Here is a 23,539-nt window from a genome sequence, read left to right as displayed (position 1 = left end):
TTCGTGACTGTAACAAAAGTTTTACTTACGCTGGGCACGTTTGGCTTTATTTTAAAGCACTTCAATCAATCAAAAGGAAGTAGACAAAATACATTAAACAAAACTGTGGACTTACAAAAACATTAGGACTTGAATATACCGTCTGTCAGTGAAGTGCTTAGAGCTATGTCAAATATAATTTTGTGTGTGGCACACACAAACAGCATTTATTTGCTAAAACACTGATGAGCCAACACAAATATTGTGCTACCGCAGCACAAAACTACGAAAGGTGACTTGGCAATGGAGGACACAAAATACAGTCCTCTTATGATGCTTCAAAAGAGAGACACGCGTCTGGTCTAAATTAGTCGCTTATTACAGTTGCAGAAGAGGGATATATTTCAATACCATTGGTAAAACTGCGACTGTGGAACAAAAACAAGAAATAGAACATGAATACCATTGTGTATGTGCCATACCTTTCACCGATGGAAGTGCTTTAAAATAAAGCCAAACGCGCCGTGTGTAAATAAAACTTTTATTACAGTCGCGAAAGACGGAATATTTCTCAATATTACATACGACACCTATGTGGTACTTAAATTAAATGAGATATTGTTATACAGTAAATATTATATGAAATTTAGGTATCTTGTCCACATTTCATTCTCAACATTGTGGCAACAAAAATCGACCATACGGAAAGTATACGCTATGGACTTTTACCTCTGCAAACTCTTCAAAATTTCGTGCAATGGTTTACTACATTTAATGCTGCACATCAAAACAAAATTAAGTCATTTATGGGGGGAAGGTATCAGTCAAGAAGACGTGTAAAAATCAAATTTTTTGGCCAAATAGTTTTTGTGAAATCGAATTACAAGTGCGTCAAAGCAGTGGGAACACCATGTGTCTGCACAGGCGAGAAGTGCAGTGATGACAAAATCGCGCACAGCGCGGAATGCGGGGAGCACGTGTCTGCAGCAGCGAAAAAGTTAATGAAGAGGCAAACACTAGAAATTTCATTCAAACGATAAAATTCGTGAAGTAAGGCACTCCAATATTGTGTTTAAATAAAGAAAATTTTACGTACTGCACAGGGTTTGAACTCATGACCTTTCATTTCGCAGCCCAACACCTTAACCATTGCGCTACCTCAGCTCATTGAATTGTATAACTACATAAGGAGTCTAACACCTCACGCAACTACTTATAAAAACACTGTTGGTATGACTATGAATTACTCACGCTTCGTCGAAGTACAGTAGGAAATAAACAATTACCGCTGTTCTTTATTGCGAAAAAGCAGTTCATGAGATTGAAACAAACACCTTTCCTTGCTATCGCCTGAATTAGGAGTCTTATTGCTTGTTTGGTTTAATTAACAGAATATGAAGCAATTGGTATAAAGAATGCTTTTTCCAAACTTTCTATAAAAGAAAGTCTGCTATCAAGACATTGCTTTTGTTCTATTACTTTATTTATGACGGAACGTTTCTAAAACTGAAGACACTCGTCCGTGCTCTGCACTGCAGTCGAGATCTGGCAACGTCGTTCTCTGTTCATTGGCTGACTGTGTTTTGTGACGTCAGATGCGCAGAACGAACCTAAAGTCGGCCGCCAAGATATATGACGCGCACTTTAGCGCCATTCGACGGCCAACACCGCGGGTCCTGGTGTGTCCGCTGTGCCGTGCGTGTGATCATTGCTTGTACAGCCCTCTCGCAGTGTCCGGAGCAAGTATGGTGGGTCTGACACACCGGTGTCAATGTGTTCTTTTTTCCATTTCCAGGAGTGTACTTAAAGACTAATTTGTAACCCAAGAGTGCTATTACCAGCGTATTCAGTATGACAAACACTTCGTCTACTTGTACATGAGCCCGACGTCACTTGTAGTGATTTGATCTTTCAGTATTAGTGATGCAGTTTAGATTTCACTGAGAGCTGTGGCGCTTCATGTGAGCAGCATTTTCGTAGCATTCGCCCATAAGAAAAATATCAGCCCTAATGCTACCAGCTGAGAATCCACCATCTTCCCACGAGTCATCAGTTCTCTCAGTCCTCAAATAGAAGGTACAGGTTCTTTAATCTGCGTTATAGTCCTAAATACGATTAATTTGATGAAGTGCACTTAAAATATAAAACATTTCTGTACACACAAGCCTCAGTAGGGTGTGGGGCGGATGTATCAGAATCATATCCCTCAGTTCCTGTTATAATTAAGTATGGTACGCCGAAAGAAGGATTTAACTGTCAGAAATTTTCAAATTTTCTATCGTGATAATTACTGATTAGATAACTAGGAGCAAATAGTATGTATTCTGTCTCACTCTGAACGTTAACTTTCGGAAGAATGAGAGTAAGATACTTCACGAGTTCTAATAGAGCAGAACTCTTCTGCTCACTGACCATTGACGAACCAGTCCTCTGATCAGGACGATAAAGCATTGTGACCATACGGAAAATGGATTTTTGCAGATTCTGGGAGACGTTTCAATTTTGTATCTCTCGAGCCAACCGAATTATAGCACTTACTCGATGTTGAATTCTGGAACGGGCTACACAGCTGATTAAATTTGTAAATTTTGTGGTTCAAATGGCTCTGAGCACTATGGGACTTAACATCTATGGTCATCAGTCCCCTACAACTTAGAACTACTTAAACCTAACTAACCTAAGGACAGCACACAACACCCAGTCATCACGAGGCAGAGAAAATCCCTGACCCCGCCGGGAATCGAACCCGGGAACCCGGGCGTGGGAAGCGAGAACGCTACCGCACGACCACGAGCTGCAGACTGTAAATTTTGTGTAAAATGTCCCTAAACTCATACCTTTATATTATTTATAGCATTATGCTTATGGGTCACATTTTTAAAAATAATTACCATATTAATTAGACACTTAGCTGAATCCAAAGTGCACCATAATGGTGAATAAGGCCCTACAATCTGAGTGCGATATTTTAAAATAGGGCTTTATTGTGCAATGCTTTCAGAGGGGACCAGTTTTGACATTTTGATTTCATTTATTTTTTATTTGGAGTAGAGGATGTTGCCGAGGGCCAGTCAATATTTATGAGAAATAAGTCTATACGGGGTACTCTAAATTCGTAGAACCTCAGAGCAGATAAAAATTTTCGTTGGCACTCTTAGCCGCTACAGCTGATGTGAAACATTCCAATTTCTGCCAGAACGCCGGTCATTACTTTGGTCATGAATGTTGGCGATGATAGCAGAGTCATCCAAAGTGGTGACACACACACATGCACACACGCACACACACTAGCGTGTGCGCCTAGGTATACACAAACACCCCGTTCTACACACTGCTGAAGGCTGAAGTTGTAGATGATAATGATATGCTTTCAAGCATTCCAGTAAATTTTCGCCTGTCAATGTTTTATTTGAAGACTTATAATGTCAAAGGTTATAAATGAAGTATCTCAAATTTGTCAGGCGCATCGATAAACAATGTACTTAATTGTGTATAAAACATTGAGAAGGTATTCTGATAATATACACTTATGTGATAACACAGACTTACGTTGCTCAACTCATCACTCAAAGAAAAAAAAAGAAGAAGTCAATCTGAAAGATAAATAATTAATTACGACCGTTCTGACTGGCATGATACAGAAGTGAGTGGTTCCGAGAGCCATTAATGAAGTTTTTCAAGTCCCTTTAATATTGAGGGACTGCGTTTTGTTTGCTGTAAGACCATCACAGAAATACATTATCAATGGCTTAATTAGTAGAACTACTGTAATAAAAACGTTCCTGACCTATTTTAAACTTTTAGAAGCGAATAACCAAATTATATTCATGAAAAAATCATTCAGTACAGTTTTCTGCTTGTTACACAAATCTTGGGATTAGAGTACAGTGTTTATTGGAGAAATCGCGACATCAACAGGTCATTGTGTTTTGGATTCCACAAACATAGCTAGTCTTTCAGAGGAACTACGGCATGGCGTACGTCAGCACGGTCTTTCCACTTTCGAAGGCAACAACATTTTTCCATTCATGTGTTTCAGTGTAAGGATTTTTATCAGCTGTTTGAGGTGGAGGCGTAAGACACACTTCGATCATACTACATCTGACGATCTTACACCACTGCACTGACAACAATGTTTCAGCAGCATCTTTAAAATGAAAGACGTCAGTTGTGTGCAGTGGTACAACATGGAAGGGGTTCGTAGATTTGGCTTATTCAGCAATCTTGTGTAAATCTAGCGAAACAGATGCCTTCCTTGCCTTTCTATTACCAAGCACCATCTAGTAAGGGATGTTTCAAACATTTTCTTCACGACTTGACGCCTGGAACAAATCTAGGGACGTGTGGCACAGTACCGAGAACACAACAGAACTGAAAACGCATTTTGTGAAAAAAGGCCACTTACTTTATTTAATATTTGCACTCGTCATTTGTATTATCAACTAGCATCCAGGAAATAGACCTTGAGGTAACTGCTGCTAGACAGGCATGAGTTATTTTATTTAAATTGTATTTTGTGATGAGAAGGTGTTAGTTGCTTTCTTTTAAACATTAATCTTATTAAGAGCAACTGCTATCAAATTAGCTGTACAACAGCAGCAGTCATGTGTGCAAATAAAGGCACCTAAAGTGTGCATGGACTGTGGGAAAACCGGAACAGAAGAGAATCGAAGCATTTGATATTTGGTGCTACAGACGAATGTTGAGAATTAGATGTACTGATAAGGTAAGGAATGAGGAGGCCCTGAGCAGATCCGAGAGGAAAGGGTATGTGGAAAACACTGACAAGGAGAAGGGACAGGGTCATAGGACATAAGTTAAGACATGAGGAAATGACTTACATGGTAGCAGAGGGAGCTGTAGAGGGCAAAAACTATACAGGAAGACTGAGACTGCAATGCATCCAGCAAATAACCGAGGCGTAGGTTGCAAGTGCTACTCTGGGATGCATCCTATCGTCTCTGTGGCTGGTGTTATTATGACTTTCCAGCTACTGTTTTTTCAGTTTATAATAGTGCGGAGACTTGAAATGATAACAAAATTATTTTTTTATTATTATTTATTTATCTATGGCTTTGAGCAGCAACGACAATACAGTCAGCAATAGTTACAAAAGTGTCATAGTAACGTAATTGCAATTTCCACACAAGAACAATAAAAATAATATGAGAGACCAAAATAAGTATACAACGTAAAATAAAAACACTAAGAGGCGAACACCAGAGATCCAGCAGTAGTTAAAACAATACCAAGTTAACATTAATTCAGTTCTAACAGTAAAATAATGACAACCCTACGAAGTACAAAGAGAAGCTCGTTATGTAAATTAGAAAAGACAAACTTACGACCCAGGGTTCGAACCGCGCCCCTTCTAGAGGAAGATGATATCCACAGCAACTTATAATTAAAATCTGGAGAAAGGCATCATTTACAAAAATATAAATGCTTTAAGCAAAGTAAAAAGACAAACGGACGTCCCCGTTTTCTAACCGGATTGGTTCTATGGGAGGACAAGATACGCATAGCTAATAGGCCAAAGCGAACATCGGCGTCTTTTAAATAATTCGCGAGAAAATACCTATATACAGGGTGATCAAAATGTCAGTATAAATTTTAAAACTGAATAAATCACGGAATAATGTAGATAGAGAGGTACAAATTGACACACATGCTTGGAATGACATGGGGTTTTATTTGAACCAAAAAAATACAAACGTTCAAAAAATGTCCGACAGATGGCGCTTCATCTGATCAGAATAGCAATAATTAGCATAACAAAGTAAGACAAAGCAAAGAGGATGTTCCTTACAGGAAATGTTCAATATGTCCACCATCATTCCGCAACAATAGCTGTAGTCGAGGAATAATGTTGTGAACAGCAGTGTAAAGCATGTCCGGAGTTATGGTGAGGCATTGGCGTCGGATGCTGTCTTTCAGCATCCCTAGAGATGTCGGTCGATCACGATACACTTGCGACTTCAGGTAACTCCAAAGCAAATAATAGCACGGACGAAGGTCTGGGGACCTGGGAGGCCAAGCATGACGAATGAGGCGGCTGAGCAAACGACCATCACCAAACGACGCGCGCAAGAGATCTTTCACGCGTCTAGAAATACTTTTTTTTTGGTTCTAATAAAACCCCATGCCATTCCAAGCATGTTTGTTAATTTTTACCTCTCTATCTACATTATTCCGCGGTTTATTAAGTTTTCAAATTTATACTGACTTTTTGATCACCCGGTATATTTCGAACCGTAGATGTAAAGGAGTTACGCTTGTAGGGTGGAGGTAGCCCCTCGCAACCAGTTTTTTTGTACAAGACCACCTTTGCGGCCAAGTGCTTTGTACACGACACCGCCAGGCCACGCCACCGCCGTTGTCCTGATCACAGTGTCGAGAAGCGATTATGTTCAAATGTGTAGGTGGGCGGGGTAACATCTGTATCCAGAGTTACGCGGGTGAGAGAGGTCACATGACGTCTTCCAAGTATCGAGGAGGTGAACCACAGCTGAGAAGACACGTTTGTTTGTGTGGCTGGCAGGCCTTTGTAATGCTGGGATGTGTGCCATTTACAGCGTTCTTGGCCGTCGGACACGAAATGTATAGCAATTTGCATTCGGAATGCAACGATGCTGCTTCTCCTCTTTATCTTTTTTGAACAAGTGTGCAGGCGCCATAGTATTTCTAAAGCAGAACGTAAATCTAATTTAAGACGAGTAGAATTGTCGTCGAACTTCGTGGCGTCTGACAAGGCGGCTGCCTTGCTCCAGAGGAATCCGGTGCAGCCTTCATTTTCCTCTTCCCCCCTCATTCCTCAGCTCCACTCGCCGCTGCGCTCGGAGTGGTAGGCAGGAGTGCAGACGAGGTGTTGTTCGACCAGGCCTGATTTAGTGTGAGCAGAGCTGTAAAAATGCCGTAAGCCAGCGTGGACTATCATAAGTAAGCGTAGGCTACAGTAGTTTTCCTAGTAGCTTTGGTCAGTTAAGGTCGTACCTGCATTACCTGTACATTAGGTGTGTTGCATATCTATCAGGAGCTACATCATGACAATCACTTTTTTCACATATGCGAGCAGTGTCTTACTGATCTCCCCAAGTAACCGGAAGCGGTGAACCATCTAGAAACAGAGATACTATATATAAAGGGCTGTGTAACCTATGGAACGGTTTTGTTCTATAAAGTTGTCCTCTTGTTTGCTGCTTGAAACTTAACAGCATTTATTGCAAAACTGCAATTGTCAATGTTTAATTCAGGTTTTGTTCGAAAATTGTTGATTTTGTAATGTGAAACATAGGGATATTGTAGTAGGAGAAAAAGGAAACAATACAGATTTATCATATAGCACTAGAGAGCGCTATTTCCTCAAAAAGGAAAAGTAAAATAAAGAATCACAAAATGAAAATATATCAGACATCGCCTCAGTGCTTCCTCGAGATTATATAAAACGTAATAAAATTTCTTGGGCTTCCAGCCGCGTCAAGTTGTTTAAAATCCACGAGCTTTCGGCCGAGTACTACTCGCCCATTGTCAAGTGGTGACTGTCTTCTGGTTGCTGCTATCCTCCTCATATAGTCGCGCTGCCTGCCCTAACGTCATTGGTACCCGCTCTGGCACCATATATGGTAATGTTAGCGTTGTGCGGCCGCCACGCTTGCTTCAAACTTCCGATGGCCGGGTCTCACGCTGTGCTTAGCTGCAGGCCGCCGTCTTTATTGAGCGTGTTGTCACAAATTTTTATTGCTATCTCTTCTTTTATTACGCTATCCCAAAAACTGTTAGTCCGTTTGATAATAGACGTCTCGTCGATTGCAATACAATGACCGTTTTGTAATACATGCTCTGCTACCACTGATTTCTCTGGCTACCGTAGACTAAAACATCTCTCGTGTTCTACACAGCGGTGTTCAATGGTACGCACAGTCTGTCCGATGTAGAACTGTCCACACCAACGTAGTATTTTATATGCTCCTGGCGTTCTGAGGCCTACGTCGTCTTTCAAAGGCCTCAAGAGTTGTCGAATTTTTTCTGGTGCTCTGAAGACCGAATCAATTTTATGCCTCTTTAGGATCCGGCTTATCTTTCCTGTTTTTGAGCCTCAGAACGGCAAGGACGCAAACTACTTCGAGTCCTCCTCGGAGTCTTTCAGCTTACGTATTTTCGGAAAGATAGCTTGTGAAATTGGTCATTGTTGTAGCCGTTTTCCTTAAATACATTCCGTAAGTGGCTCAGTTCCTTCGTCAAGTTTTCAGAATCTGCGACGGTTTCGGCTCGATGCACTAAGGTCCTCAGAACAGAATGTTTCTGCGACGGATGATGATAGCTGTTAGCGTGCAGATACTGGTCTGTGTGGGTGGGTTTCCGGTTAACGCTGTGGCTGAGACACCCATTTGCTTTGCGGCGGAAGAGGACATCAAGGAACGGCAAAGCACCATCTGTCTCTGTCTCCATCGTGAACTTGATGTTGTCATGGATGTTGTTGATGTGTTCCAAGAATTCTCCCAGCTTTTAACGTCCATGAGACCAGACAACGAAAGTGTCGTCGACGTAACGATAAAAACAAATAGGGTTTTCAGGAGCGGTGTTCAAAGCGATGTTTTCAAAGTACTCCGTGAACAGATTGGCTACAACTGGAGCTAATGGGCTACCCATCGCAACGCCGTCCGTCTTATTGAAATATTCTCCATCATACAAAAAAATACGATGACGTCAGAGTATGCTTGAATAAATCCACAACACTGTCGTCAAATATGTGGGAGAGCATATCAATAGAGTCTTTAATAGGAATGCGCGTGAACAATGACCCTACATCAAAGCTAACCATAATATCCGCTTCTCCAAGACGCAGGCATTTAGTTCGAGTGATGAAGTCGACTGTATACTTGACGTGGTGCTCACAGTGACCAAAGTGCGGGGAAAGAAGGTTGGCCAGATGTTTCGCGAGTCTAAGTCGACGATGCAATGGTGCTCACGATAGGGCCTAGAGGAGTGTTCTTCTTGTGAACCTTTGGAAGGCCATACAATGTAGGTGATCGAGGTGCCCTAGGTTTGATTTTTGACGGAGCTCTCCTCCAGCGAAGACATCTTGAGAAGCTCCTACGTCTTCCTCATTATTCTTGAAGCTGGGTTCTTTGACAGTTTTTGAGATGTCTCCTCCTCCAACATCAACCGAATCTTCGCGTTATAGTAGGCTCGTTTCATAATGACGGCTGGAAGCCCGAGAAACTTTTATTAGTACATATCGCCGTGAAACTATGCACTCCTATATTACAAGGTGTACAACTTCGCTTCCGCAGTTTTCCCCCTACATTTGAGGCTTTAATGAAACAATTTGGTTAAACATGTATCATTCGAAGGCCGACCGGTGTGGCTGAGCGGTTGTAGGCGCTTCAGTCTGGAACCGCGCCACCGCAACGGTCACAGGTTCGAATCCTGCCTAGGGCATGTAATGTCCTTAGGTTAGTTAGGTTTAAGTGGTTCTAAGGTCTAGGGGACCGATTACCTCAGATGTCAAGTCCCATATTGGTCAGAGTCATTTGAACCATTTATCATTCAAAGTATTTTCCATCGCTGGCGACTACTTTCTCCCGCCTTTTGGGCAGTGTACGAATCCCGCGTCGAAAAAATTTTTCATCTTTGAAACGATCCACGAATCGATCCCGTTTGTGACTTTTTCTTGAGATCGGAAGTGTTGGTCAGCCAGGTCACGCACCATTGATCTAAACAGGTGATAGTCAGAGGGAGAAATGTCTGGAGAATACGGCGGGTGCGGTAGCACTACCCATTTTAACGTTTCCAAGTACGTTTTGACCTCTTTTGTAACGTGGGGTCGAGCGTTGTCGTGCTACAACATCACTTTATCGTGCCTATCGCTGTATTGCGGCCTTTCGACTTTTAATGCTCTGTTCAAACGCATTAATTGCGTTCGATAACGAGCACCTGTGATTGTTTCACTTGGTTTAAAACCTCACAGTAGACGACGCCGAACTCGTCCCACCAAATGCAGAACATCATCTTGGAGCCGTGAATATTCCGTTGGCCGTCGACGTGGAAGCATGGCCGGGATACCTCCATGATTTTTTGCGTTTAGGGTTATCGTAATAAACCAAATTTTCGTCCCCCGTGACAATGCGATGCAGAAATCCCTTCCGTTTTTGCCTCTGAAGCAACTGTTCACAAACACACAAATACCGTTCAACGTCTCTTGGTTTCAGCGCACTCGGGACCCAAGTTCCTTCTTTATGAATCTTTCCCATAGCCTTGAGACGTTTTGAAACGGCTTGCTGTGTCACTCCCACTAATCGTGCCAATTCTTCTCGAGTTTGACGCGAGTCTTCACTCAGAAATGTCTCCAATTCTGCATCTTCGAAACCATTCTCTCTTCCACCACTATGCCGGTCTACGACGTCAAAATCACCGTTCTTGAAGCGTTGAAACCACTCACGGCACGTTCTTTCACTAATAGTGTCCTTACCAGGCGTACTTGAGAACATTCGACGAGACTCAACAAATGACGAGAATTAGGCTCGCAGACTGACATTTTCAATCATGAACAACTTTATGATGCAGACACAAATCGACTAATGTTTGAATGAGGTTATGTTGACCGAGGTCCAATCTGCGTTGTCGGCAAACGGCGAAAGCAAAGTTGTACACCTTGTATATAAAACATCTTTCTGTTCTTGAAAAACAAATTTCAGGTAATCAGTAATAACGGGAAACTCTTACATTTGATCATGATGAAGAACGTTCACTTGAGTACAAAATAATTATTATATATACACTACAGGCCAAGAAGAAATGCAGATGATAAACGGGTATTCACTGGACAAATATATTACACTAGAACTGACATTTGATTACATTTTCACGCAATTTGGGTGCATAGATCATGAGAAATCTGTACCCACAACAACCAACTTTGGCCGTAATAACGGCCTTGATACGCCTGGACATTGAGTCAAACAGAGCTTGGATGGCGTGTACAGGTACAGCTGCCCATGGAGCTTCAACACGATACCACACTTCATCAAGAGTAGTGACTGGCGTATTGTGACGAGCCAGTTGCTCGGCCACCATTGACCAGACGTTTTCAATTGGTGAGAGATCTGGAGCATGTGCTGGCCAGGGCAGCAGTCGAACATTTACTGTATCCAGAAAGGCGCGTACAGGACCTGCAACATGCGGTCGTGCATTACCCTGCTCAAATGTAGGGTTTCGCAAGGATCGAATGTAGAGCCATGGGAGGTAACAAATCTGTTCAAAGTGCCGTCAATGCGAACAAGAGCTGACCGAGACGTGTAACCAATGGCACCCCATACCACCACGCCGGGTGATACGCCAGTATGACGATGACGAATAGACGCTCCCAATGTGCGTTCACCGCGACGTCGCCAAACACGGGTGCGACCATCGTGATGCTGTAAACAGAACCTGGATTTATCAGAAAAAATTACGTTTTGCCATTCGTGCACCCAGGTTAGTCGTTGAGTACACCACCGCAGACGCTCCTGTCTGCGATTCAGCGTCAAGGGTAACCGCAGCCAAGGTCTCCGAGCTGATAGTCCATGCTGCTGCAAACGTCGTTGTACTGTTCGTGCAGATCGTTGTTGTCTTGCAAACGTCCCCATCTGTTGAGTCAGGGATCGAGACGTGACTGCACGATCCGTTACAGCCATGCGGATAAGATATCTGTCATCTCGGCTGCTAGTAATACGAGGCCGTTGGGATCCAGCACGGCGTTCCGTATTACCCTCCTGAACCCACCGATTTCATATTCTGCTAACAGTCATTGGATCTCGACCAACGCGATCAGCAATGTCGCGATACGATAAACAGCAATCGCGATAGGCTACAATCAGGCCTTTATCAAAGACGGAAACGTGATGGTAAGCATTCCTCCACCTTACACGAGGCATCACAACAACGTTTCACCAGGCAGTGCTGGTCAACTGCTGTTTGCATATCACAGCATCTTCTTCCTGTCGGTTAAATTTCGCATCTGTAGCACGTCATCTTGTTGGTGTAGCAATTTTAATGGCCATAGTGTACAAATTGTATGTGGCTGTATACTGTTGTTGTATCAAAAGTAGATGCTTTTGTTGACATAAAGGAACAGAATTTATGCACTCAATTATTTTTTATTACGTATAAAATGAAATTTCTATTCTCTTAAAGATATAAAATAGGTAATGGATTGACACTTAATGATGAACGGTTCTAGTTATATGGAAAACAAACGACACAAACAAGAAAAAACAAAAGAGAAGTAATCTGCTCCCAGGTTCTCACTCACACATTCATTTGTATCTTTCCCTAGTTATGGCACTGTTACTACCGGTCATAGTACCACTTGCTTCGTCATTTATGTACCGTACGAAAACTACCGAATCGTCGCTTTCGGTGAGCGCGTCTCTTAAAGTGTGGCCGGACAGTGTGGCCGAGCGGTTCTAGGCGCTACAGTCTGGAACCGCGTGACCGCTACGGTCGCAGGTTCGAATCCTGCCTCGGGCATGGATGTGTGTGATGTCCTTAGGTTAGTTAGGTTTAAGTAGTTCTAAGTTCTAGGGGACTGATGACCTCAGAAGTTAAGTCCCATAGTGCTCAGAGCCATTTGAACCATTTTTTTTCTTCTTAAAGTGTGATCGATGTCGAGACGCAGACAGAGGAACTGAGCAGCGCCGTGTGTGTGCGCTGTGTGTGTTGCAGGAGCGTGACGGTGCTGGCGAACGTGTCGCCGTGCAGCGAGTGCGCGGCCGCGCTGCGGCAGCTGTGCGGCCGGGTGCGGCTGTCTGTGCGCTTCGCGGCGGTGTTCGCCCACCACGGCGACAACCACCGCGCCGGCCTGCAGCAGCTGGCGGCCGCCGGCGCAGAGCTCGCCGTCTTCGGGCCCCGCGACTGGGCGCTCGTCGTCCACCGCCAGGTCCGGGTCTCGCTGCTGCCGCCTCTTCCCACCGACCAACTCTGTCTCAGCCTCCACTTTTCTCCCCCTTACTGTCCCTCCTACCTCCTTGTGGGTGCTATCAACTTACGTTACTAGTAGAGATGGACAAACTCGTTCTTCATTCGGAACTAGTTCACTGGTGATCGCTCTTTTTTGAGAACCTTTCATTTTCACTCGTTCACCGTTCATTTGTGCTTGGTACACGGTTCTTGTGAAAAACTGAAAATTAGTAGCGTAGGTGACTGAAGATGGAAGGCGCCAAGAGGTGGCTCTTTTCTACACACTGGAGTACAGAGTTTTTATTCATAACAGAATTTTGAAACACGTAATTTTCGTGATTCTGCAAAACCTCTCGTTTAGCCAACTGTAGCGTTATGTGATGGAAGTGAAACGTGCACGATAAATAGCTTAGACAAGAAGAGAATAGAAGCTTTCGAAAAGTGGTGCTACAGAAGAATGCTGAATATTAGACGGGTAGATCACATAACTAACGAGGAGGTATTGAATAGAATTGAAGACGAGCTTGTGGCACAACTTGACTAGATGAAGGGATCGGTTGGTAGGACATGTTCTGAGACATCGAGGGATCACCAATTTACTATTGGAGGGCAGCGTGGAGGGTAAAAGTCGTAGAGGGAGACCAAGAGATGAATACAGTAAGCGGATTCAGAAGGATGTAGGCTGCAGTAGGTACTGGGAGATGAAGAAGCTTGCACAGGATAGAGTAGCATGGAAAGGTGCATCAAACCAGACTCAGGACTGAAGACCACAACAACAGCGTCATGTGGCTGATCGCAGTGAAATTATATGAGGTGGCGCCCGAAAAACTGGCCGCGAGTACAGATCGCTCGCCAATTACGCACGATTTGTTGACCGCTACGAGCAGAGTAGATAAACATGTAATAATTAGGCAGTGAACAAATAACAAATAAGCTAATGCAAACAACAACTTCGAAACAATAGATGACGACTGGTAGGCGACAATGAAGAGTCTAGTACTCGGGGCCGAATTTTAGTGCACCACCCTGTACCACTGAAATAATATTGTTGGAGTCATATTCTCTTTACAAAATGGAACATTATGGAACGCGGACTTCATTCGGTTGTAAGTCGGTCTACCTTCCATAACAATGAACATGCTCATTTACCTTGGATCAAAAAAATACGGAAAATGGTCATTCGTGTGTGCCGTGCCGACTTCCTTTGCAAGTGTAATAACAAAGAAATATTGCCTTTTTACAAGTATTTCTTCAGCTGTTCGTCGAAATAGTGAAGTAAGCTGACATGCCGTTTTGTTGCCTGAGAACATGTATGTATTACATACCACGTAATTTTATGTAATTTGCGTAATTATAAAATACATGTTAATTACCGATCATGGACGATGAATAGAATACGAAAAGCACCAGAATTTTAGAGTTAAAAAAAAAAGGTTTGAAACAGATCTAGAATGGGCGTGCGCAGCTGACGAAACGAACAACTCGGATACTGCACTACCTAGGAACAGTCGGCGATGGAACTGCGACGAGTCGCCACGCCAAGAACGACGAGTCCGGCCGAGCGAGACCGAGACAGACGGGGACGGGACCGAGGCTGGAACGAGACCGGCCGACGTGCCGTTGCGGGAACGAGACCGACCGTTTCCCGTTCCCGGGAACTATAAGTAGCAAGCCGCGACCGAAGTGAACTGTGAAAGACCGTTCCTTAGAATTCGTTTATCGCTCGTTCCGTTCATCTTTATGAACCGTTCCTTGGACCCGTTAGCTCATGGACGACCCATCTCTAGTTACTAGGCCTCTCGATTGTCTTAAGAAAAACAGCTCATACTCCGCATACTTACAAGGGGCATTCAATAACTAATGCAACTCATATTTTCCTGAAAGCAGGTCGGTTTATTCAGGATTCCAGTAAATCACATTATTCTTCACTTCTTTGCCTTCAAAAACCTATTTTTTCATCATAACGATCCGTTCAATACGACGGCCTTAGATCACCTTACTGGGAGGGTCTGTATGCTCCCGTGGTAACACTCAACGGGGCGACGTCCGAGTCAATACCTTCCTCGTCACCCACGTACTGCTCCCGCTGAGTGCACCCTTAATTGGGCCAAACAGATGGAGGTGCGAGAGCCGGGCTCTAGGCTGGTTGAGGAAGAGAAGTCCGATAAAGTTCTGTGAGTTCCTGTCAGGTGCGCAGATTTGTGAGCCCTTGCGTTGTAATGGACAACGAGAAGTCCTTTTGCATTTCTGTGACCACGATCACGCTGAAGTCTTTTATTCAATTTCCTGAGGGTGGCACAGTACATTTGAGAACCGATCGTTGCATCAAGAGGGAGGACATCAAACAGATTAAAGCCTCCAGAGTCCGAGAAGACCGTTGCCATGACTTTCCCGGCAGAAAAGGTGGCTTTGAACTTTTTCTGCGGAAGAGAGGTGGTTTGCCGCCACTCCATGCACTGACGTTCTGTTTCTGGTCCGAAAAGATGACCCGATATTTCTTAGCTTCTGTTCGACAAGAAATTGTCACGATCAGCCTCGAACGCGCGAGCAGTATCGCACAGTTGGTCCTCAGTTGCTCTTATAGTCCCCTGCTACGCGGCGAGGAATCCAACAGGCACACACTTTTGGCACCCCAGCTAGTGGACGAATGTGTCAGCCCTACCAAGAAAGACGTCCAGTTGAGCAGCGAGGCGTTTGATTGTGTCAATCCATGACCTCGAATGAGAGTGTCCGCACGTCCAAACATTGCAGGAGTCACAGCTGTGTGCGGGTAGCTGGCTCGCGGGAGACCGGACAGGTTTGTGCCACCTTGTTGTGATCACGTCAGACGTCTCGCTCAACGACTTTTCGTGTTTTTGTTCACTGACAGGTCTCTGTAGACATTCTGCAAGCACCTATGAATATCTGCGATGTTTTGATTTTCCACCAAAAGAAACTCAGTGAGAGCTATCTGCTTGGAATGCACCTCAGATACAATTGCCATGTTGAAAGCTACGTATAGTGGTGCCATGTGTCGGAACTTCGTGAAACTATACTGGGCTGAAGCAGGAATACTCTACAATGTTCCATAACAAATTCCGCTTTTTTTTCCAACCGATACTGACCGAGGAAAAAAAAGTGTTGAATTACTTACTGAACGCCCTCGTATATTACTAAACAGCTAACAGTCCCAGTGCCAATTTGCCTATCTAACGGCATCCACCTGCTACGAAAGAAATTATTTTCAATATTTCTTAGAGTTATTGACGAATATAAACATTTAAATGCTCTTTTATAATCTACGTATTAACGTTAAACGTTTACCGCGGTAAGACAAGTATCTGTATTACTAAACGACTATCCTGGAACCCAGAACCCGAAACTAAATACCTGCGGGTGGTTCCTTATCAGAGAGCCTCCAGGGAAATCAAAAATGCGATTTGCAATATTTCGCGTCATTATGAGGGGCAGTCAAATGAAAATGATACAGATCGAAAGCATGTGAGCACACTGTTTACTATTTCAAAAGTAATCGTCCATGCATTTAGAGGTATTTCAAGGGGATGAAATAAGTTCTGATCACCTCCTAGTCCCTCCAAAGATGTAAGTATAGGATGGAGGGAACAATCAAATGTAAAGAAAACCCAATGCCAAAACTTGAAATAATAAGTTCATATTCGCCAGAAAGAAAGCAAAAGCAATTTATATCAACGAAGGGTCACACTCTTATTGCAGATGGTTGAAACTAAAGACGATATTGGAGTAGTATGGGAAAAGACTAAAAGCAGCAGTGTTGAAAACAGCCAATGAGGTACTAGGGAAAAGTAAAGAATCAAACCAGAAAAGAGGTATTAAAATATGAAGTACAGAAATAACCACCAATATTTTAAAAAATTCGTATGACTCTTATTTGTCTTGAAAGTGTCTTGAAAGGAGGGTATAAGATGAACATCAACAAAAGCAAAACGAGGATAATGGAATGTAGTCGAATTAAGTCGGGTGATGCTGAGAGAATTAGATTAGGAAATGAGACAAAGTAGTAAAGGAGTTTTGCTATTTGGGGAGCAAAATAACTGATGATGGTGTAAGTAGAGAGGATATAAAATGTAGACTGGCAATGGCAAGGGAAGCGTTTCTGAAGAAGAGAAATCTGTTAACATCGAGTATTGATTTAAGTGTCAGGAAGTCGTTTCTGAAAGTATTTGTATAGAGTGTAGCCATGTATGGAAGTGAAACATGGACGATAAATACACTCCTGGAAATGGAAAAAAGAACACATTGACACCGGTGTGTCAGACCCACCATACTTGCTCCGGACACTGCGAGAGGGCTGTACAAGCAATGATCACACGCACGGCACAGCGGACACACCAGGACCCGCGGTGTTGGCCGTCGAATGGCGCTAGCTGCGCAGCATTTGTGCACCGCCGCCGTCAGTGTCAGCCAGTTTGCCGCGGCATACGGAGCTCCATCGCAGTCTTTAACACTGGTAGCATGCCGCGACAGCGTGGACGTGAACCGTATGTGCAGTTGACGGACTTTGAGCGAGGGCGTATAGTGGGCATGCGGGAGGCCGGGTGGACGTACCGCCGAATTGCTCAACACGTGGGGCGTGAGGTCTCCACAGTACATCGATGTTGTCGCCAGTGGTCGGCGGAAGGTGCACGTGCCCGTCGACCTGGGACCGGACCGCAGCGACGCACGGATGCACGCCAAGACCGTAGGATCCTACGCAGTGCCGTAGGGGACCGCACCGCCACTTCCCAGCAAATTAGGGACACTGTTGCTCCTGGGGTATCGGCGAGGACCATTCGCAACCGTCTCCATGAAGCTGGGCTACGGACCCGCACACCGTTAGGCCGTCTTCCGCTCACGCCCCAACATCGTGCAGCCCGCCTCCAGTGGTGTCGCGACAGGCGTGAATAGAGGGACGAATGGAGACGTGTCGTCTTCAGCGATGAGAATCGCTTCTGCCTTAGTGCCAATGATGGTCGTATGCGTGTTTGGCGCCGTGCAGGTGAGCGCCACAATCAGGACTGCATACGACCGAGGCACACAGGGCCAACACCCGGCATCATGGTGTGGGGAGCGATCTCCTACACTGGCCGTACACCACTGGTGATCGTCGAGGGGACACTGAATAGTGCACGGTACATCCAAACCGTCATCGAACCCATCGTTCTACCATTCCTAGACCGGCAAGGGAACTTGCTGTTCCAACAGGACAATGCACGTCCGCATGTATCCCGTGCCACCCAACGTGCTCTAGAAGGTGTAAGTCAACTACCCTGGCCAGCAAGATCTCCGGATCTGTCCCCCATTGAGCATGTTTGGGACTGGATGAAGCGTCGTCTCACGCGGTCTGCACGTCCAGCACGAACGCTGGTCCAACTGAGGCGCCAGGTGGAAATGGCATGGCAAGCCGTTCCACAGGACTACATCCAGCATCTCTACGATCGTCTCCATGGGAGAATAGCAGCCTGCATTGCTGCGAAAGGTGGATATACACTGTACTAGTGCCGACATTGTGCATGCTCTGTTGCCTGTGTCTATGTGCCTGTGGTTCTGTCAGTGTGATCATGTGATGTATCTGACCCCAGGAATGTGTCAATAAAGTTTCCCCTTCCTGGGACAATGAATTCACGGTGTTCTTATTTCAATTTCCAGGAGTGTAGTTTGGACAAGAGGAGAATAGAAGCTTTCGAAATGTGGTGCTACAGAAGAATGCTGAAAATTAGATGGGTAGATCATATAACTAATGAGGAGGTATTGAATAGAATTGGGGAGAAGAGGAGTTTGTGGCACAACTTGACTAGAAGAAGGGATCGGTTGGTAGGACATGTTCTGAGGCATCAAGGGATCACCAATTTAGTACTGGAGGGCAGCATGGATGGTAAAAATCGTAGAGGGAGACCAAGAGATGAATACACTAAGCAAATTCAGAAGGATGTAGGCTGCAGTAGGTACTGGGAGATGAAGAGGCTTGCACAGGATAGAGTAGCATGGAGAGCTGCATCAAACCAGTCTGAGGACTGAAGACCACAACAACAACAAACGCCTATTTATAAATATGAACAAATGAAGCCTGGGAAATATACAAACAGAAAAGAAATGAAACAAAGAATTTAATAAAAAGGTACTACAGTGAATCCTCGGAAAGATTTATTGCTGATTCTGAAGATGACGTTCGCTAAAGACAGAATATAGGATTTAAACTTGTGGGTCATATGAATAAAACGGAGAAAGATACTGGAGCCATTAATATGATAACAGAAAATCAATGGACACACTGTTACATGAATGTATGGTATGTTGAAAATAGCAAATAATTTTATTCCATAAAAACTGATAGTAACTCTGTATATCAAATACACATAAAAGAATTTAAAGCAGCCTTAAATGCAAAAAAAAGGGAATCTACTGGCCTAGAGGGCATTAATGCTGAGTTAATCAGATGTGGAGGAATCATTTTCGAGTTTTACTTCATCCATTTCTTAAATATGCACTGGGAGAACGGTTCAGTACCTGAAGTATGGACATAGCTGAATTTCAGTCCTATTTCTATATTTTAAAAAGTCAATAAGAAGGGTATAGGAAATTATAGAGGAATAAGTCTACTGAAGCAGGATTTAGGATTTATAGGAAAATTCTTTATCAAAGATTACGATCAATCGCTGATGCAATAACCTCAAAAGAACAATCAGGTTTCAGAAAGACACATTCGTGTAATGATGACATACTCATAATAAGACAAGTTAGTTGGAAACGTCGGGAATCCGTCTTCGAAAAGCACTTAACGTTTGTTGATTATGAGAAAATCTTTGATGAGATAAAAAGACCTCTTTTGTGGAAAATGTTGGAAATGAAACGTTTTTATAAACACCTTATTAATATCATAGAGACTCTATATATAAATGCAAATATAGTTATAAAAATGGTTCAAATGGCTCTGAGCACTATGGGACTTAACTTCTGAGGTCATCAGTCCCCTAGAACGTAGAACTACTTAAATCTAACTAACCTAAGGACATCACACACATCCATGCCCGTGGCAGGATTCGAACCTGCGACCGTAGCGGCCACGCGGTTCCAGATTGAAGCGCCTTTAACCGCTCGGCCACACCGGCCGGCCAATATAGTTATAAGTCCTGGTTCGAAAATGTCAGATGAAATTTTAATAAGTCAAGGTATTCGGCAAGGGTGTACTCTGACACCCACTTTATTTGATTTATATACTGATGGCATAGTTATATAGTGGAAAGATAAGACACAGTCAGGAATTAAAATAAGATCTAGCGCACCATTAAATACTCTGTTATATGCTGATGACCAGCGAATTTTGCAGAAAGGGGGGGGGGGGGATAATTTAGAAACAGAAGTATACAGATTGAGCCAACACGAGATGTATTACGGTTTAACTATATCTGCGGATAAGAAAAAAATAATGGCTTTCAGAGGAAGGAATGCAGTCACATCGAAAATAATAATAAATGTGAAAATTTGAGAACAAGTATCCCACGTCAGATATATAGCATGTGATATTATTTATCACTATGACAAAGAAACTGAGAAGGTTAACAAATACCGAGGATATGTAGAGCAATTGGAAGAACTTTGGAAAGAAAACAAGAACGGAAAATAAATGAAATTCTATGAAGTTCTGGGTGTATCTTCTCTTGTATATGGACAGCCGATAAAATCCAACTGACATAAGAATTGAAGCCAAACGATCCCAACAGCGCCAAAAAATTTTCCCTTGGGTGCTTGCGAAACAAAGAATGGACAACAATATCATAATGAAAATAATGGTCACTGATGAGGCGCCCTCTGTGTTGAATAGCTTCCTGAAAAAGAAAAATTGCAGCATTTTCGGCACTAAAAACCCTCGAGAATAATGAAGAAGCCATTATATCCATAGTGAGTGATTATGAGGTGTGGCATATATAAGACAGTATAAAAAAAAAGATACATGACGTATACAGGCAACAGACGAAGTTCATGAGATATGGAAGGGGCTGTAGTAAAATGGATAAAATAATGAATGAAACGATAAGATCAGATTTACAACTCTTTTCAGTTCATGAAAAGACAGAAGTGAATGAAATGGAAAGATCATATTGGTAGAATGATAGAAAATAGAAAGAGGATATTGAGTTGTCGGCCGACGGAAAGAGAGAAGTAGATACACCTTGTGTGGGATGGATGGATAGATGGATAGATAGATGAATGATAGAGACCACAACAGGTGACTACAATACCTAATCCTTGGAAGCAGATGATGACAATGATGGTGGTGAAAAGTAATCAACTTTTATTACATTCATTCCACTGCGAGACAAATAGTCATTTCCTCGAAGGAAAAATATTTGCTGTATCATGATTTATCACAGGCGTGCACCTCCTGTTTCGAAGAGAATTGACGACCACAAATTCCTTCAGGGTTCAGAAAGTATGGAAATCGCATGGGGAGGGATCGGGATTGAATGGAGAATGTGTAACAGCTTCCCAGTGAAACTTCGGGAGCGTACTTGAAACGAACGTGGCAACATATGGCCCCTCCTAGCGAAATCGATATTGTACATTTTAAAAGACTAAATTCCCAGTTACCTGTTATTAGAAGAAAATGTGCAAGGCCTCTTCCAAATTGGCGCTTATTGACGAGATCGTGTGCCCCAGCATCGACGTTGGTGGTACGAGCGTGAAAAACTATACCCAGTCGTCTGTGATATGTTCGTAGTGCAGTTTGCCATTGTTCACAGCTCGTGACTGGTAGGCTTTACCCAGTACAAGAACTTGCAGAGGGAATTTGATATATGGTGCAACAAGAGTACTTTGACTGACGAATTCCCTTTTTTACCGAACTAGTCTGCTTCCTATGTCCTGCTTGCTTCATCCGTCACGTGTTATTTTGTTTCCTCGACACCCGAGTTTCTATACTGCGTCAACCACAGTGTCCCCAATTTTTATATATTTTTATAAGATTCACTCGAATCTCTTTTCTGTCATTCCTCAGTACATTAGTCTGCATTTCGCCGATTTAAAATGGAAAATATATAAAATATGAAATAGCTAAATTCTTAATCATGAACTGAGGAATTTATTATTTACAACTGTTTGCAAATTCGATGGTTACCCTTAACGTCCACAAAAATGATCCAACAGATGCCTATAGTACTTAATTTGTCTAGTGTTAGCAAAATATTATTATCTTACACAGTCTCCTCCTCCTCCTGCACTTCAAGGGTTAGGCAATATGGCTCTTCTGACTTCACATAATTAACTCTACCTCTTTCTCGGCCGTCCTACATCTCTCCTTCCTGAGACTTTGTTCATAACGTCTGGTGTTCTGTCTCATCCACGCACTCGAGGTGTTGTCTCCATTCTTCTCTGCATTTTTCAGTCTTCTCATTTAAATTATAATACCCAATTCTGTCAGGACATTATCACTTTTTATTTGGTCCGTCCTTCAGCAATCCTTGACAGTTCTTGAAAATCTCATTTATGTTTACTGTGTGCTATTTTTTGTCTCCTTTTTGCACAGTTTTCCACTTAATCGCTAAATCAGGACAATACGAGTTAACACACACATAATACCACATGTTAACAAGTGTGTGGGAAGAGAAGCACGTATAAACTGAGAATGGGAATCCCTAACTTCTTACTTTGTTGTAATATTATTTGTTGTTCAATATTACTTGTCAGTGAATGTTACCGTTGGCCTACTAATCTTGATGGCTAATACGTTTATCCAAAATATCGTTTCGCCAACTGATAGCGCATCCTAAGTGCCACCTGCAGACAAGTAATCGATTATTCTATTTATTTAGATCGGCAATTGTAACTTTACCTGTGTTGTACATCACTCAAACAAGAGCATTAGTTGTAATTTTTAAAATACACTGTCTGACAAAAACAAGGGAAACATCCAGAAGCGCTAGAAAAAAGGGAATAAAAATTCACGGATAGAGAGGGTATGTGATTTTATTTCAGTGATTACAAAATCGAGTCAAATTTATATTGACTTTGGCAGTATGAGGCCATATGAAGTAAGGCGTTGCACACCCTCTGGCCAGGATCCATGTTTGGGAGTGTCTCCTTTCCTGAGGTAGAATGGCTGGCAGTTGTCGTAACTGGTCATTGATATCTTGGATGCTGTCACTGGGACGGAGATATACAGAGATATACAGAAACTGTTGTTCACAGGAGTACCTGAAGATTACACACGGTTCATAGAGACACGTGCAGTTTGTGGATGAGGATAGTCCTGTTGTAAAGCGGCGCCACAATAAAGTCGCATGAGAAGTAACACATCACAACGCAGTATTCACGTGACGTACCGTTTTGCCGTCAGTCCGTTCAATGATTACCTGAAGTCTTCCCCTATGGCTCCCCACACTATGAACCGAGGAGTAACACCGCTCTCACAACATCGGAAGAATAGGATCTCTCGTTAGGTCCTCAACATATTCGCCAACGATGGTCATCCGGAGTAGTGCAAAACCGCGATTACTCGATGAACAGAGTGCAACGCTTTTCATCAGAATTTCATGCTCCCAGGTCACGGCACCATTCCAGACGAAGCCGTCTGTGTTGTGGTGTTAACGGCAGCCTACGCATTAGACCGTAGTTCTCTAATCCGCCT

The 23,539-nt window shown here is 43.2% G+C and overlaps 1 protein-coding gene across 1 annotated transcript in view; it reads left to right on the top strand.

The window, feature by feature from the left end:
- LOC126235203 (uncharacterized) overlaps positions 1–23,539 on the top strand; it is a 90,200-nt gene that overhangs the window by 62,212 nt on the left and 4,449 nt on the right. The window contains exon 4 of the mRNA XM_049943937.1: positions 12,685–12,898. Coding sequence (XP_049799894.1) covers positions 12,685–12,898 — 214 coding nt within the window. The remainder of the gene's footprint in view (positions 1–12,684; positions 12,899–23,539) is intronic.

Source organism: Schistocerca nitens, chromosome 1 (genome assembly GCF_023898315.1).
Source record: "Schistocerca nitens isolate TAMUIC-IGC-003100 chromosome 1, iqSchNite1.1, whole genome shotgun sequence".
In the NCBI taxonomy this organism is placed as follows: domain Eukaryota; kingdom Metazoa; phylum Arthropoda; class Insecta; order Orthoptera; family Acrididae; genus Schistocerca; species Schistocerca nitens.
This window is presented reverse-complemented; position numbering and strand designations above follow the sequence as displayed.